This window comes from Rhincodon typus, chromosome 42 (genome assembly GCF_021869965.1).
Source record: "Rhincodon typus isolate 14 chromosome 42, sRhiTyp1.1, whole genome shotgun sequence".
Taxonomy (NCBI): Eukaryota; Metazoa; Chordata; class Chondrichthyes; order Orectolobiformes; family Rhincodontidae; genus Rhincodon; species Rhincodon typus.
This window is the reverse complement of record NC_063373.1, coordinates 11,505,505-11,517,704: the sequence shown is the minus strand read 5'-3', so window position 1 is coordinate 11,517,704 and position 12,200 is coordinate 11,505,505. Positions and strand designations below refer to the sequence as shown.

Genomic DNA, 12,200 nt, shown 5'->3' with positions numbered 1-12,200 from the left:
TTGGCCTGCTGTGTTCATCCAGCTCTACACCTTGTTATCTCAGATTCTCCAGCATCTGCAGTTCCTACTATCTCTGTTATGACATGGGTTACTTTTAACATAGTCTCTCATTCCCACTTGCTCTGAGGCCTATTATCACATAATATGGGTTGCATTCAGCACAGTTTACCCAATTTCTCACTCTTAACTCTTATTATCGTTCATGCAGCTTTTCTAATGTCCTGGCCTGCTATCCATAATCTCCTCGTTTACCTACCCTTTCATATCTCTCTGAGCTTTGTCTCCACCTATTCACTTACCTCCCTCCTTCTTTCTCTGCACTTTAGCTTCAGCATTTCCCTAGCTACAAACAGTTTTTATGAAGGATCACTGGACTCGAAACGTTAGCTCTGCTTTCTTCTCACAGATGCTGCCAAATCTGCTGAGTTTCACCCACAATTTTGTTTTTTTTTTCAGATCTCTGGCATCTGCATTTCTGTATTAAGAGGGGCATTGGCAGCAGGGTGCAGGAGTGGTCACTGTGTGTGTGTGTGTGTGTGGGTGGGTGAGGAGGGGTGTCAATGTTTAATTATGGAATAACTGGGAGGAACTTGCTGCTCATTGTACAGAATGGAGACCACTTGTCCATCAAACTGCATTTGCTTTTCACATTCGCTGTTTTATTAATGAGGCAGAGCAATGGCAGAGAAGAATAAAATACTGTTGTCCAGATCCCACCACCACACAGGGCATTGTGCAAAGAGCTCCAGTTCTGTTCGGTCACCTGAAGACCCAGGGCAGAAGCTCACGACCCTGAGTAGACACCATCCTTAAATCGATGAGGGACAATGAGGAAAGAAGGAGAAGCAAATCCTGCTTCCCAATATATCCGTCATCGGGGGCGTTCTGGTTTATGTGTTCAAATGTCTGGGCTTTGGTCAGAACATGAAGACCCAGGGCAGAAGCTCATCATCCTGAATAGACATCATCCTCGAATGGCAGGCATGCCGACCATAACGAAGGGCAATGAGCAGCACTCATTGTGGTCATCCAGGGATAGGAGGAGGGAATGATTTCTATCTTGGATTTTTAGAGATGGATGGTATTGGGAGAGAGCAGGATTTGCTTCCCTTTCTTTCCTGCTACACATTGTCCCTCATCGATCTTTGAAACTCCTTTCCCAGGAGTTAGAAACCGTGGATTTACACACCGACTCAAACCGAGAGAAATGTATGTCTCTTTTGAATATCTCTCCCTGGCTCACGGTAATTGATTTTGTAAACTTCTTTTACAGAATGTTCAAGGTGACATCACCTGCTCCCTAGATATTTTCCTCAAATGTAAATTTTTTCTTGAACTGTGTGTTTCTGATAACTTGCTGCCGCAGTTAGAAAGTTTTAAAATTGAAGACTGAAGTTGTTTCAAAAGTGAGTACATTTGACTATTCATCCAGAATTTTGAGGTTTTTATTCTCTTTTACCTGTGAAGGTTCTGTGGCTCTGGAGCTGGTGTGACTCCTTCCCTGTAACTCTGAATCCATGTCCATCCATTGCTGTTTCGTCTTTATCCTCCTTGATCACATCTCTGTCATTGTCTAACTTATTCAGAATCTTATAATGTGTGTATTTTAGTTAAAATTTACTTTTTACTGTTACTTCTGTTGCCTATTTCTAAACATGGTTTCTGCTGCTGCCCATACCCTGACCATGTGCTGATGTCTTAGCAGTCTTATCTTCCCACAGTACATTTCAAAAGCATAAATTTATTTTCCTCTGCTACATTCAGTTTCTGTTCCGCTTCTGACCTAGTATTGACCATCAAATTCACACTGTCTATTCCCTAGTGTAATCTAATATCTGAAGGACAAACACCCCCACTGCAGATGGCTCATATCAAATAGCATGTCTCTTCATCAGTTCACGACAGGGCACTGACCGTACCTGACCATCCTGTGCTTTCAAAATCCAACGCGCAGTTTCCAACATTAGATGTGATTCTGTTATTGGACAGCATTGTTTGGTTAAGAATCTTGAGTATGCGCAGTGTTACACTGACAACCAATTTATGATAGTTAGACTGGCAAGGTGGCACACATTTGAGTGTACTTGAAGCTCCATATATTGATGCACAGGGCCTGTTCTTTGCAGTCAGAAAGAATATGTACACAAGTTGTGCCTGTTTATAACTCAACAAAACAGGTTTCAGCCATTCTCTGTTTCAGTATTCAGTGTAATGCCTTGATCAATCAGAGCCGACCTTTCTGGTTTAAATTTGAGGATTATGAGTAGTTAATTCAATTATTCCCTACTTTGATTGATCGATGCATTGCCATGCTGAAAGCACAATGTCCACTTAATAACCAACCAGCATTCTTTTCTCATACAGTATAAAATGTTGTTTCCCTTTCCATTGGTATTTTTTTGTGAATGTCCTGACGAGTGCAAGATCAAAAACTTTGATAAAATGTGTTTGTTCTCAGCATTGATAACTCTTCTTAATCTGCTGCAGTCCACGTACTGAAGGTGCTGTCATAGTGCTGTTAGCTGAAAGTTACAGGATAAGCCCTCAGGGATGATAAAGGAGGTCAGTAACACTAATTTGTAATCATAGTGCACTGTTAATAACATGAAACTTTACAGGTCATTTCACAGGTATGTTGTAAAACAGTGTTTGACACCAAGACAAGTGAGCAGAAAGTAGGGTAAGTGACTAAAAGCTTGGTCAAATAGGTTGGTTTAAAGGAATATCTTAAAGGACGAAAATGAGGTGGGGAATTAGTAGGGACAATTCCAAAGTTTATGTCTTAAGTAGCAGAAAGAACAGCTATAAATGGATGATCAAATGAATCAGGAATGCTCAAGACACTGGAAATAGATGAAATGCAGGATACCAACATAGAAATTTGAAGCAGGATTAGACCATTCAGCCTGTTCTGCCATTCAGTGAGATCATGTCTGACCAGGTTTTGGTCTCAATCCCAGACTCCTGTCTGCAACCATAGCTCTTTATGTCCTTGTCTATCAAAAATTAATCTAATCCTGCAGTGAACATATTCATTGACACAGTCTCTAATACTTTGAGGAAGAGTAGCCAAAAGCTGTGCGTCCAGAAAAGATGATAACAGTGTTGTGTATATATGACCACAAACTACCTTTAATTCAGCTACGTGTTAAGAAATCTTTCACAGAATCCCTACAGTGTGGAAACAGGCCATTCAGCCCAACAAGTCCACACCGCCCTTCTGAAGAGCAGCCCACCCAGACCCAGACCCTACGCCTGCATTTCTCCACGTCTAACCCACCTAACCTAAATATCCCTGAACACTCCGGGCAATTTAGCATGCCCAATCCACCTACCCTGTACATCTTTGGACTGTGGGAGGAAACCGGAGCACCTGGAGGAACCCCACACAGACATGGGGAGAATGTGCAAACAATAAGAATTCAACTTAGTCATGTGAAGTTTCTGCTGTGATATTATTGATAATCCTTTCCATCTGTTCATGCACAATATGTGAATCTCCAGAAGATTATTAGAAGTGGCTTCTCAGCAGAAGTAGCTTCCCTGTTCCATGTTACATTCAGTATTAGCTGGCTTCAAAACACAACTTTGCTGCAATTACTGCCTTTCCCTCAGGACATTTCTTTCTGCAGGCAGTCTTAATTGCCCATTTGTCACAAACAGGTTATCAAGCATTGTTACTGCCTCTCTCTCAGGGAACAACTTGTTTATGTTGCTACGTGTCCTTCCCAGGGCTGATTAATTGGCATGTTCCTTTTAATTCCTTTTATAACAGTTTCTCCTTAGCCTTTTCATCTCAGCAATCAGCTTATTCCAGAAGAGAGACTTTTTCTTTCAATCCCTGAGCAATTATTTAAAGTTTTGAATTTTATAGTACCACAACAGTCATGAAAGAAAACAGGAAAGATCTGTTAAAATTTTGGTCCACTTTAACCAGCAGCCTTTCCTGATCAGTGAGCACAGGAGTGATGAGTGAACAAGCTTTGTTAATCTTTAAGGGACTCTATTCTCTCTTTTGCCCTTACTGTATTTGTAGAACCTCTTTGGATTCTCTTTAACCCTATTTGCCAAAGCTATTTGACATCCTCTTTTTGCCTTCTTGATTTTCCTCTTAAGTATAATCCTAGTACCCTTATAATCTTCTACAGATACACTTGATTCTACCTATCTCTACCTGACGTGTTCTGTTTTCTTGACCAGAGCCTCAGTGTCTCTAGTCATCCGACATTCCCTACACCTGCCAGCCTCGCCCTTCACACTAACAGGAAAATACTGTTTCTGGACTCTCTATCTCAGTTTTGAAGGCCTCCCACTTTCCAGCCATCCCTTTACCTGCAAATAGCCATCCCAAATCAACTTTTGAAAGTTCTTGCCTAATACCGTCAAAATTGGTCTCCCTCCAAATTTAGAACTTTAACTTTTAGATCAGGTCTGTCCTTTTCCATCACTATTTTAAAACTAAAAGAATTATGATCACTGGCCCCAAAGCGCTCTCCCACTGACACCTCAGTTACTCGCCCTGGCATATTTCCCAAGAGAAGATCAAGTTTTCCTCCTTCTCTAGCAGTTGCATCCACATATTGAATAAGAAAATTTTTTTTGTACGCACTTGAATTCCTCTCCATCCAATTCCTTAACACTATGGCAGTGATGTTACTGAGGTGGAAATAGGCTGCCTGGGTGATGATGAGGATGTGTAGTTGGAAGCTTATCTTAGGGTGAAATCCTTCACCATGGTTGGGAACAGTCTGGTTCTGCTTAAGACATTTACCATGCTGAGGAATGCAGTTGGTGACGAGGGAATGGATTTTTTAGCAATGACTTGACAATGACTTCAGCCTTCCCGATACTTAAATGGAGGAAATATTTGCTCACCCAATTCTTGATATCAAGCAGGTCAACACGGTGACGGGATTTGGAGGGATCTTGGATGTGATGGAGTTCATAAACACTGGCGTCTTGGTGGAAAGTGTGGGTTTGGAGACTGTGGTGATATTACACTCTTCCCTTCCTCCCTTGACAATCCCATCTTCTTGTTTATCTCTGGGTGTGTCTCTCTTTCTCTTTCTCCCATCATAATGGTCAGAGACTTGTCTACATACATAGGAACAAACAAATCAGGAGCAGGAGGAGACTCTTCAGCCCCTCACCCCTGCTCTGTCATTCACAATGATCATGGTAGATATGATTGTAACTGTTCTAGTATGGTAACACCCCATAAACACACCCTTGGCAAAATGGCAAATTCGGAAGAACAGGTAGGATTGCACATGAGACAATCAGCAAGTTAGAGATACATGCAGCAGCTCCCAGAGACAGAGAGAGAGTGAGGGTATAACAGCTGGGAGAGATTCACTGCCTTCCAATCCTGCTGGGACATCAGCAACAACTGATGAAATCTAACTAAAATCCTGGGCCTGTGAGAGTTTGACCATACCCATACAGGCTGTTTCTATTGTTCCAACAGTTTAAAAAAAAAAGTACCCAAGGCCCCACAAGTTGTTTATTTTCTCATAGTCTGCTCGCCACCTGTCTCCCAGTCTCTCTCTAAAAGAAACCGGGACAAAACACATCGTCACACTATCTACCTATTCCTTAATAAAAATATTCCAAGGTAGACTTGATAGTAGGTTGCATTTCCTAAAGGACATTACTGAATCAGTTGTGTTTTTACAGCAATCCAGCAGTTTTCAAGTTTTGTTTGTGCCAGTCTCACAAATTAGCAGCTCAATTTCACAACCAGCTTTTGCATTTCTGTTGGTTCTCTCTCACTGCTTTTTCTTTTTGTTTTGACAGAACTGTTCAGTTTATCATAACCTGAATATCATCAAATTTTGAACATGGAAGGAAAAAGCACCAATCACAGTGGGAAGAAACTGCACACGTATTTAATGCATAGATGAGGCTTCAACCAATCATCTGGAATGTTGAAACGTAAATGCAGTCACAAATGGGGAAAGTCTGTGGAAATGTGAGATTGTGGGAATAGACACAGATTCCTGTCTGAGCTGGAAATTCATTGGTGAGTTCACACTCGAGAGATATATTCACCTGTTCTTTCATCAAGCCTTTTGATACATCAGTGGATTCACACTGGGGAGAGATCTTTTAAATGCCTGACTGTGGAAAGTACTTTAAATCTTCCACAGAACTGATGTCCCATCAACATATTTGAACTGACAAGAGACCCGTCAAATGCTCACACCCTGGGACTGGGTTCAGGTGATCAATTCCTTTTACTGTGCGTCAGTAGGTTCACACTGGGGAGAAACCATTTACTTGCTCCATGCATGGGAAGGGATTCACTTAGTTATCTCATCTTCTCCAACACCAACTTCACACGAATGAGAGACCTTTCAAATGTCCAGATTGTGGGAAGTGCTCTCAAAGTTCCCAGAACTCCTATCCCATCGATGTATTCAGTGTGGAGAGACCATTCAGTTGCTTTTGCTGCGGGACTGGTTCAAACAATCATCCAACCTCACTATACACCAGTCACTTCACACTACAATAGGCCAGAGTTTAGGAAGGGATTCACTCTGTCGGCTAACTTGCTGACACCAGCGAGTTCACAAGTAACTGTAATGATTGGATTTTGCTGTGAATTATTTCATCAGGGTCTGTTTCTGCTGATATGAATAAACTCCACTTCTTAGTATTTTTTAACATTTTGTATTAATGTCAAATGAATCAGCTTTGTCTTCAACCCCCCATTTGTGGAATCTTTGAATATCACTAATGCAAATTGTTTCCTTTTGGAGGGCTGTCCCACACCTATGTCTCTTCTATCCTCAGCTCCAACAATTAGACAAAGGAGCTCATGGAGTTTCTTTGCCACAAAGTTTTAGAGAATCCAATTAGCTACCTGTGCTGATTCCCTCTTCTACACAAGCCCATCAGATGAAAATGTCTTTAACGTTCCCTTTTGTCTGAGTTCTAAACTTGTTTTCTCTCCTGCCTCTCATAATGTCCTAGCGTAGCTCACCTTAAATCTATTCTCAATAAACAGTGGACCATCCGACTCCTTCCTGCTAAATGATGTTGGTAATGACTCACTCAGTTCTTTTCTTTAAATCCACCAAATCGGGCATCCTGAGGAAAAGCAACCTTTAATCCCATTGTCCTTGCAATCCTCTGCTCCACTTCCAGCCGCCCTTGCCTGTCCAAAACTTTTGTACTTGGAGTCCATCAAGGATCTATCCTCAGCTCCTCCTGTTTCTCGTCTATGTGCTGCCGCTGGGTGACATCATCCAAAAGCGCCACATTAATTTTCACATGTACTCTGATGACATCCAGCTCTACCTTACCACTATCCATTCCTCCACTGTTGCTAAAGTTTCAAACTGCTTATATCACTACTGGATGAGCAGAAATGTCCTTCAAATGAAATTGGGGTGATCAAATTCATGGACAGTGATGGATTTTGGCAACTCCTTTGACAGGAAGGTAGACGGAAGAAGTTAGGCACAAAAGCTGAAATTTTATTAGAAATGTTGGTTTGTTCTGAATTTTTATGCTAGACAGACATTGAGGAATTTCGTAAATTTAATTAACAAGATACTAGAAAAGGATTTGCAGACAGAAAACTCAAACCAAACATTATGTTACATGAATCATCTGGGCCTGGCTGTTATTCATGTTTGAGTGCAAACATGGAGTTCCAAGGTCTGGTTATGATTGACGTTTGAGTATAACCGTTGATGTCCAGGTTCTGGATATTACTGATCATTGAGAAGAAGTATTGAGTTCCAGGGTCTGAATATTATTGACCTTTGACCATAACCATTATAAAAGGAAAAGTGCTTCCATAAACTTGGCAAATTGTAAATATGTGACCTGTTAACAGTGGACTAGAGTAGCGGATCTTTATCCCACTTATCCATTCCAGTCATAAAGTTACACACCTCTTTAAATAAACACACCACTCAAATTCCTTTGCTTTAAGGAGAACAACCCCATTTTCTCCCACCAAACATTCTAATGAAAATGTATCATCTTTTGAAGCTTTCTGGTAAATCTAATGTGTCCCCTTTCAGAAACCCTCCCATTCTTCACACTTCATGGTATTCTCTGGTTTGTACAGATCCAGATACGCTGTGTTTGTATGGGTGACATCATCATGCAACGTTAATTGCATGGTGAGATTAACGGTTCCCCAGGGATTTCCTTCACTTTCGGTTTCAGCAGGACATCTTCAAATTGAAAGCAGTGAAATTATTTCAGGGATATTTTGAGCATTTATCTATAAGTAGAGATTTTATTGCTGTCTTCTGTTCTCTGGTACCATAGGGCTGGTGTGATTCCTTTCCTGTTGATCTGAATCCATGCCCATTCATTGCTGTATTTCACCTCTGGCTGTCCTGATCACCCTTTTGCCCTTTTATAACTTCCTCTGTATCTAATTAGGGCTTTAACCAGGTTTAGTATTGAAACTTGAATATTATTGGATTTTTGAATATGGAAGATAAAACCACTGTTCCCAGTGGGGAAAAACCATTCACTTGATTTCAGCCAATCACCTCACCCGTCAGAGTATAAATGCAGTCACACTGAGAGAAACTGTGGAAATGTGGGGACTGTGAGAAGGGATTCCATAGAACCATGGAAATGATACAGCATAAAAGAGGGCCATTCAACCCATCATGTCTGTGCTGACCCAAAGACCCCCAGGCACCCTTTCTGATCCCACTTCCTGCGCACAGTCCATATCGCTGCAGTTCACAGCACATAATGTGCAGATCCAGGTACGTTTTAAAAGTTTAGGGTCCCTGCCTCCACCATCAAATCAGACACCCACCATCACTCGTGTTCGAATCCCACCGTGGATGAAACAGTCTGAGAATTTAGTAACAGTGGAAAGAGTTGAGAGGTGCTGGTGTCACCAGCCATGTGTTTAGCGATGATATCCTTGAGCTGCAAATACGAGGAGGCGAAGGACAGACCCTCAGTGACACCAGAGGTAACACTGTGGGAGCAGAAAGAGAAGAAATTTTGGGTCATTTTCTGGCTGCGACTTGACCAGTCACCAAGGGACCAGAAGAGCGAAGGCCCTTCTGAAGAGGGCCTGCAGGAAGATCATATGGTAAAAGGCTGCAGACAGGGCGACAAGGACAAGAGGAGACCGCTTACTTTCATCACAGTCACACAGGATGTCAATGGTGACAAGCATTTGATCATGTGATTGAGGAAATCTGATTGGGTGGTTTGAAAGATGGAGTTCTGGGAATGATGGATACAGACTTGGAAGGAGACATAACATTCAGAGAAGAAAGAGACGGCTGAGATGGAACAAAGGTTTTGAACGAAGGAGGAATCAAGCGTTATGTTTTGTTTTGAGAAGGAGTCGATGATGGCAGAGGGAAGGGAAATTGGGACAGTTGCTGAAGAGAGGACCACAAACAATGTCAGTGACCGAGGGCAGTATGACAGGGGATGTCGACAGCAGGTTAATGAGAATGAGATTGAGGGAAGAGGAGGTGGATCTCATGGGCAAGGTGAGCCCTGTCAGGAAATGAGGAGACATGAAAGAGAAACTGGATAAACATGTGGTTTCATGGCTTGGATAAGGAGGAGATTTCATGGCAGTTTGGTGGTGGACCCTTGGGCAGGAGGACACCAGCAGAGGCAGCTGAACAGATTGTCTCAATCTTAGCAACCAAAAAGCTCCCTTAGCTCCTCGCATTTGTTGAATGGAGGGGACAGGGAGAACTTTCAAAGAGAACTAACGTGGTCAGACATGTTTTAAAATGTTTCAAAGCTGATTTATTTGTACTTCATCTAGAATATTGACTGCTCTAACTAGTTTGAAGTTTAGTACCATCACCCGACACAGACCACAATAAATATAGTTTAGTCCTGGGTGCGATTAGCACCACAATCCAATCACTGTCATTACTTGTGAACTCGCTGGTGTCTCAACAGGTGGGATGAGGTTGTGAATCCTCTCCAACATGTGGAGCAGGTGCAAGTCGTGTAAATCCCTTTCCACATACAGAACGGATGAATGGTTTCTCCCCAGTGTGAACTCGCTGACGTACAATGAGATGAGCTGATCGCCTGAAGCCAGTGCCGCAGTGAGAGCACCTGAAAGGTCTCTCTTCGGTGTGAAGATGTTGATGGCAGATCAGGTCCCCAGAACTCTCATAGCCCTTCCTACAGTCTGAGCAGGTAAATGGTCTCTTATCAGTGTGAACTCGCTGGTGTGCCAGCAGGCTGGATAACTGAGTTAGTCCCTTCCCACATGTGGAACAGGTGAATGGTTTCTCCCCCGTGTGACTGCGTCGATGAGTTTCCAGCTTTGATGGGGATCTGTATCCCTTCCCACAGTCCCCACATTTCCATGGTTTCTCTCCAGAGTGACTACATTTGTGTCTTGATAGGCCAGATGATTGGCTAAAGCCTCGTCCACACACAGAACATGTGTACTGTTTCTCCCCACTGTGAACGGCGCTTACTCCTTCCATGTTCAAAATCCGATGATATTCAGGATCAAATAAATTGTCCAACTCCATCAGAGCCTGGTGTGGTGTTTAGTTGAAGTTTCCCAAATACAAATCCTCCCCATTTAACACCCTGTGACATTGATTTTAAACAGAGCAAAACGAATGAGAGAGAACCCACAAGACAAAGGCATGTTGTGAAACTGAGCTGAATCGGGTCCTTTCTGGACCTAACACTTGGAATAAGAACCATCAAAGCTGCTTGATTGTTAAAGGAGAAGCAGTGGATGTTATAAGTTTAGATTTTCAGAAGGTGTTTGATAATGTACAATACATTGTCCTTCTTAATAAGATAAGAACTCATGGTGTTGGAAATAGTCTATCAGCATGGTTAGAGAATTGGCTAATTAATAAATGATGGAGTGTTGGAATAAAAGGGGAATTTTCAGGATGGCAACCTATAACTAATGGAGTGCCACAGGGATCAGTGTTGGGGGCCATATTTATTAAAATATACATTAATGACTTGAGTGAAGAAAGTAAATGGATTAAAGCCGAATTTGTGGATGGCACACACATAGTTGGGAAGGCAAGTGATGAAGATGACTAAAAGAGCCTGCAGAGCAATGTAAACAGATTAAGTGAGCAGGCAAAAGCTTGGCAGATGTCCTGTAATGTGGGAAGATCTGAGGTTATGCACTGTGGCTGGAAGAATGTCACTGAAATAGAGAAAGACTGCAGTAAGCTTTGGAACGGAAGGATTTGAGAGTCCTTGTTCATAAATCACAAAAGGTAACATCTGGGTAATGGGTAATAGGAAAGTCAAAGGCAACAGAGTATAAAAGTAGGGAGGTTTTGTTAAAATGATGTAAGGCACTAGTCAGACAACAGCTGGAATACTGTGAACAGTTTTGTGTCTTTTTCTAAGGAGAGATAAAGTGGCATTGAAGGCAATGCAGAGAAGGTTCACTAGGCTGATATCAGGTATGGAGGTCTTATGAGGTGAAGTTGAATAGGTTGGGCTGTAATCATTAGAATATCGAACAATGACAGGTGGTCTTGTTGAAAGCTACAAGATTCTTAGGAAACTTGACAGAGTTGGTTTGGAAAGGTTGTTTCCCTTTGTGGAAGATTTTAGAACAAGAGTGCATATTGTCAGATTAAGGGATTGCATAATTAAAGCAGAGTTTTTTTCCCCTCCCAGAGGATCATGAATCTGTGGGGTTCTTTACCGCAGAGGACTGTTGAGGTTGGGTCATCGTGTATACTCAAGGCTGAGATGCAGATTTTTAATCAGTGAGGGATTCAAGGGTTACGGGAGGAGGCAGGAAAGTTGAGGATTATCAGATCAGCCATGGTGGAATGGTGGAACAGACTCGATGGGCTGAATGGTCCTATCTTATGGTTGCAAAATAGATAATTGATTCACTGATCTTCTTCAGGAAGAGTTATCAACCACACAGGCTACACATGGCTTTGGCTTCAACAGGAGGTGGGAGAGGCATGGGGTGAAGGACAGGGATTTTATATGCGTCCAAATAAACATTAACAGAGTCTCCCAAAACTTCAAACTCCACCACCTAGAACGACCAGGCTGGCACATGTATGTGAACACCATCATCTCCAAGTCACTGTCCTGTGCTGGCTAAGATCTAGTGCTGGGAGAGCAGAAATTTCTTCCTCTTCTATCATATTCACTCCTCGCTGTAAGCTCCACTCCCTCACCATTGATTCCATCCCTCTCCCTGATAACTGCCAGAG

At 42.2% G+C, this 12,200-nt stretch overlaps 1 protein-coding gene across 1 annotated transcript; it reads right to left on the bottom strand.

Annotated features, from left to right (window-relative positions):
* Window positions 1–9,914: 9,914 nt before the first annotated feature.
* LOC125487596 (zinc finger protein 239-like) lies at window positions 9,915–10,511 on the bottom strand. The gene has a single exon (XM_048619412.1). It carries the CDS (start codon window positions 10,509–10,511, stop codon window positions 9,915–9,917), a length of 597 nt encoding a protein of 198 aa, XP_048475369.1.
* Between the last annotated feature and the right edge of the window lie 1,689 nt (window positions 10,512–12,200).

Excerpts from the sequence above, each read along its gene's own strand:
- LOC125487596 (XM_048619412.1), bottom strand. The coding sequence starts at position 10,511 with ATGGAGTTGGACAATTTATTTGATCCTGAATATCATCGGATTTTGAAC.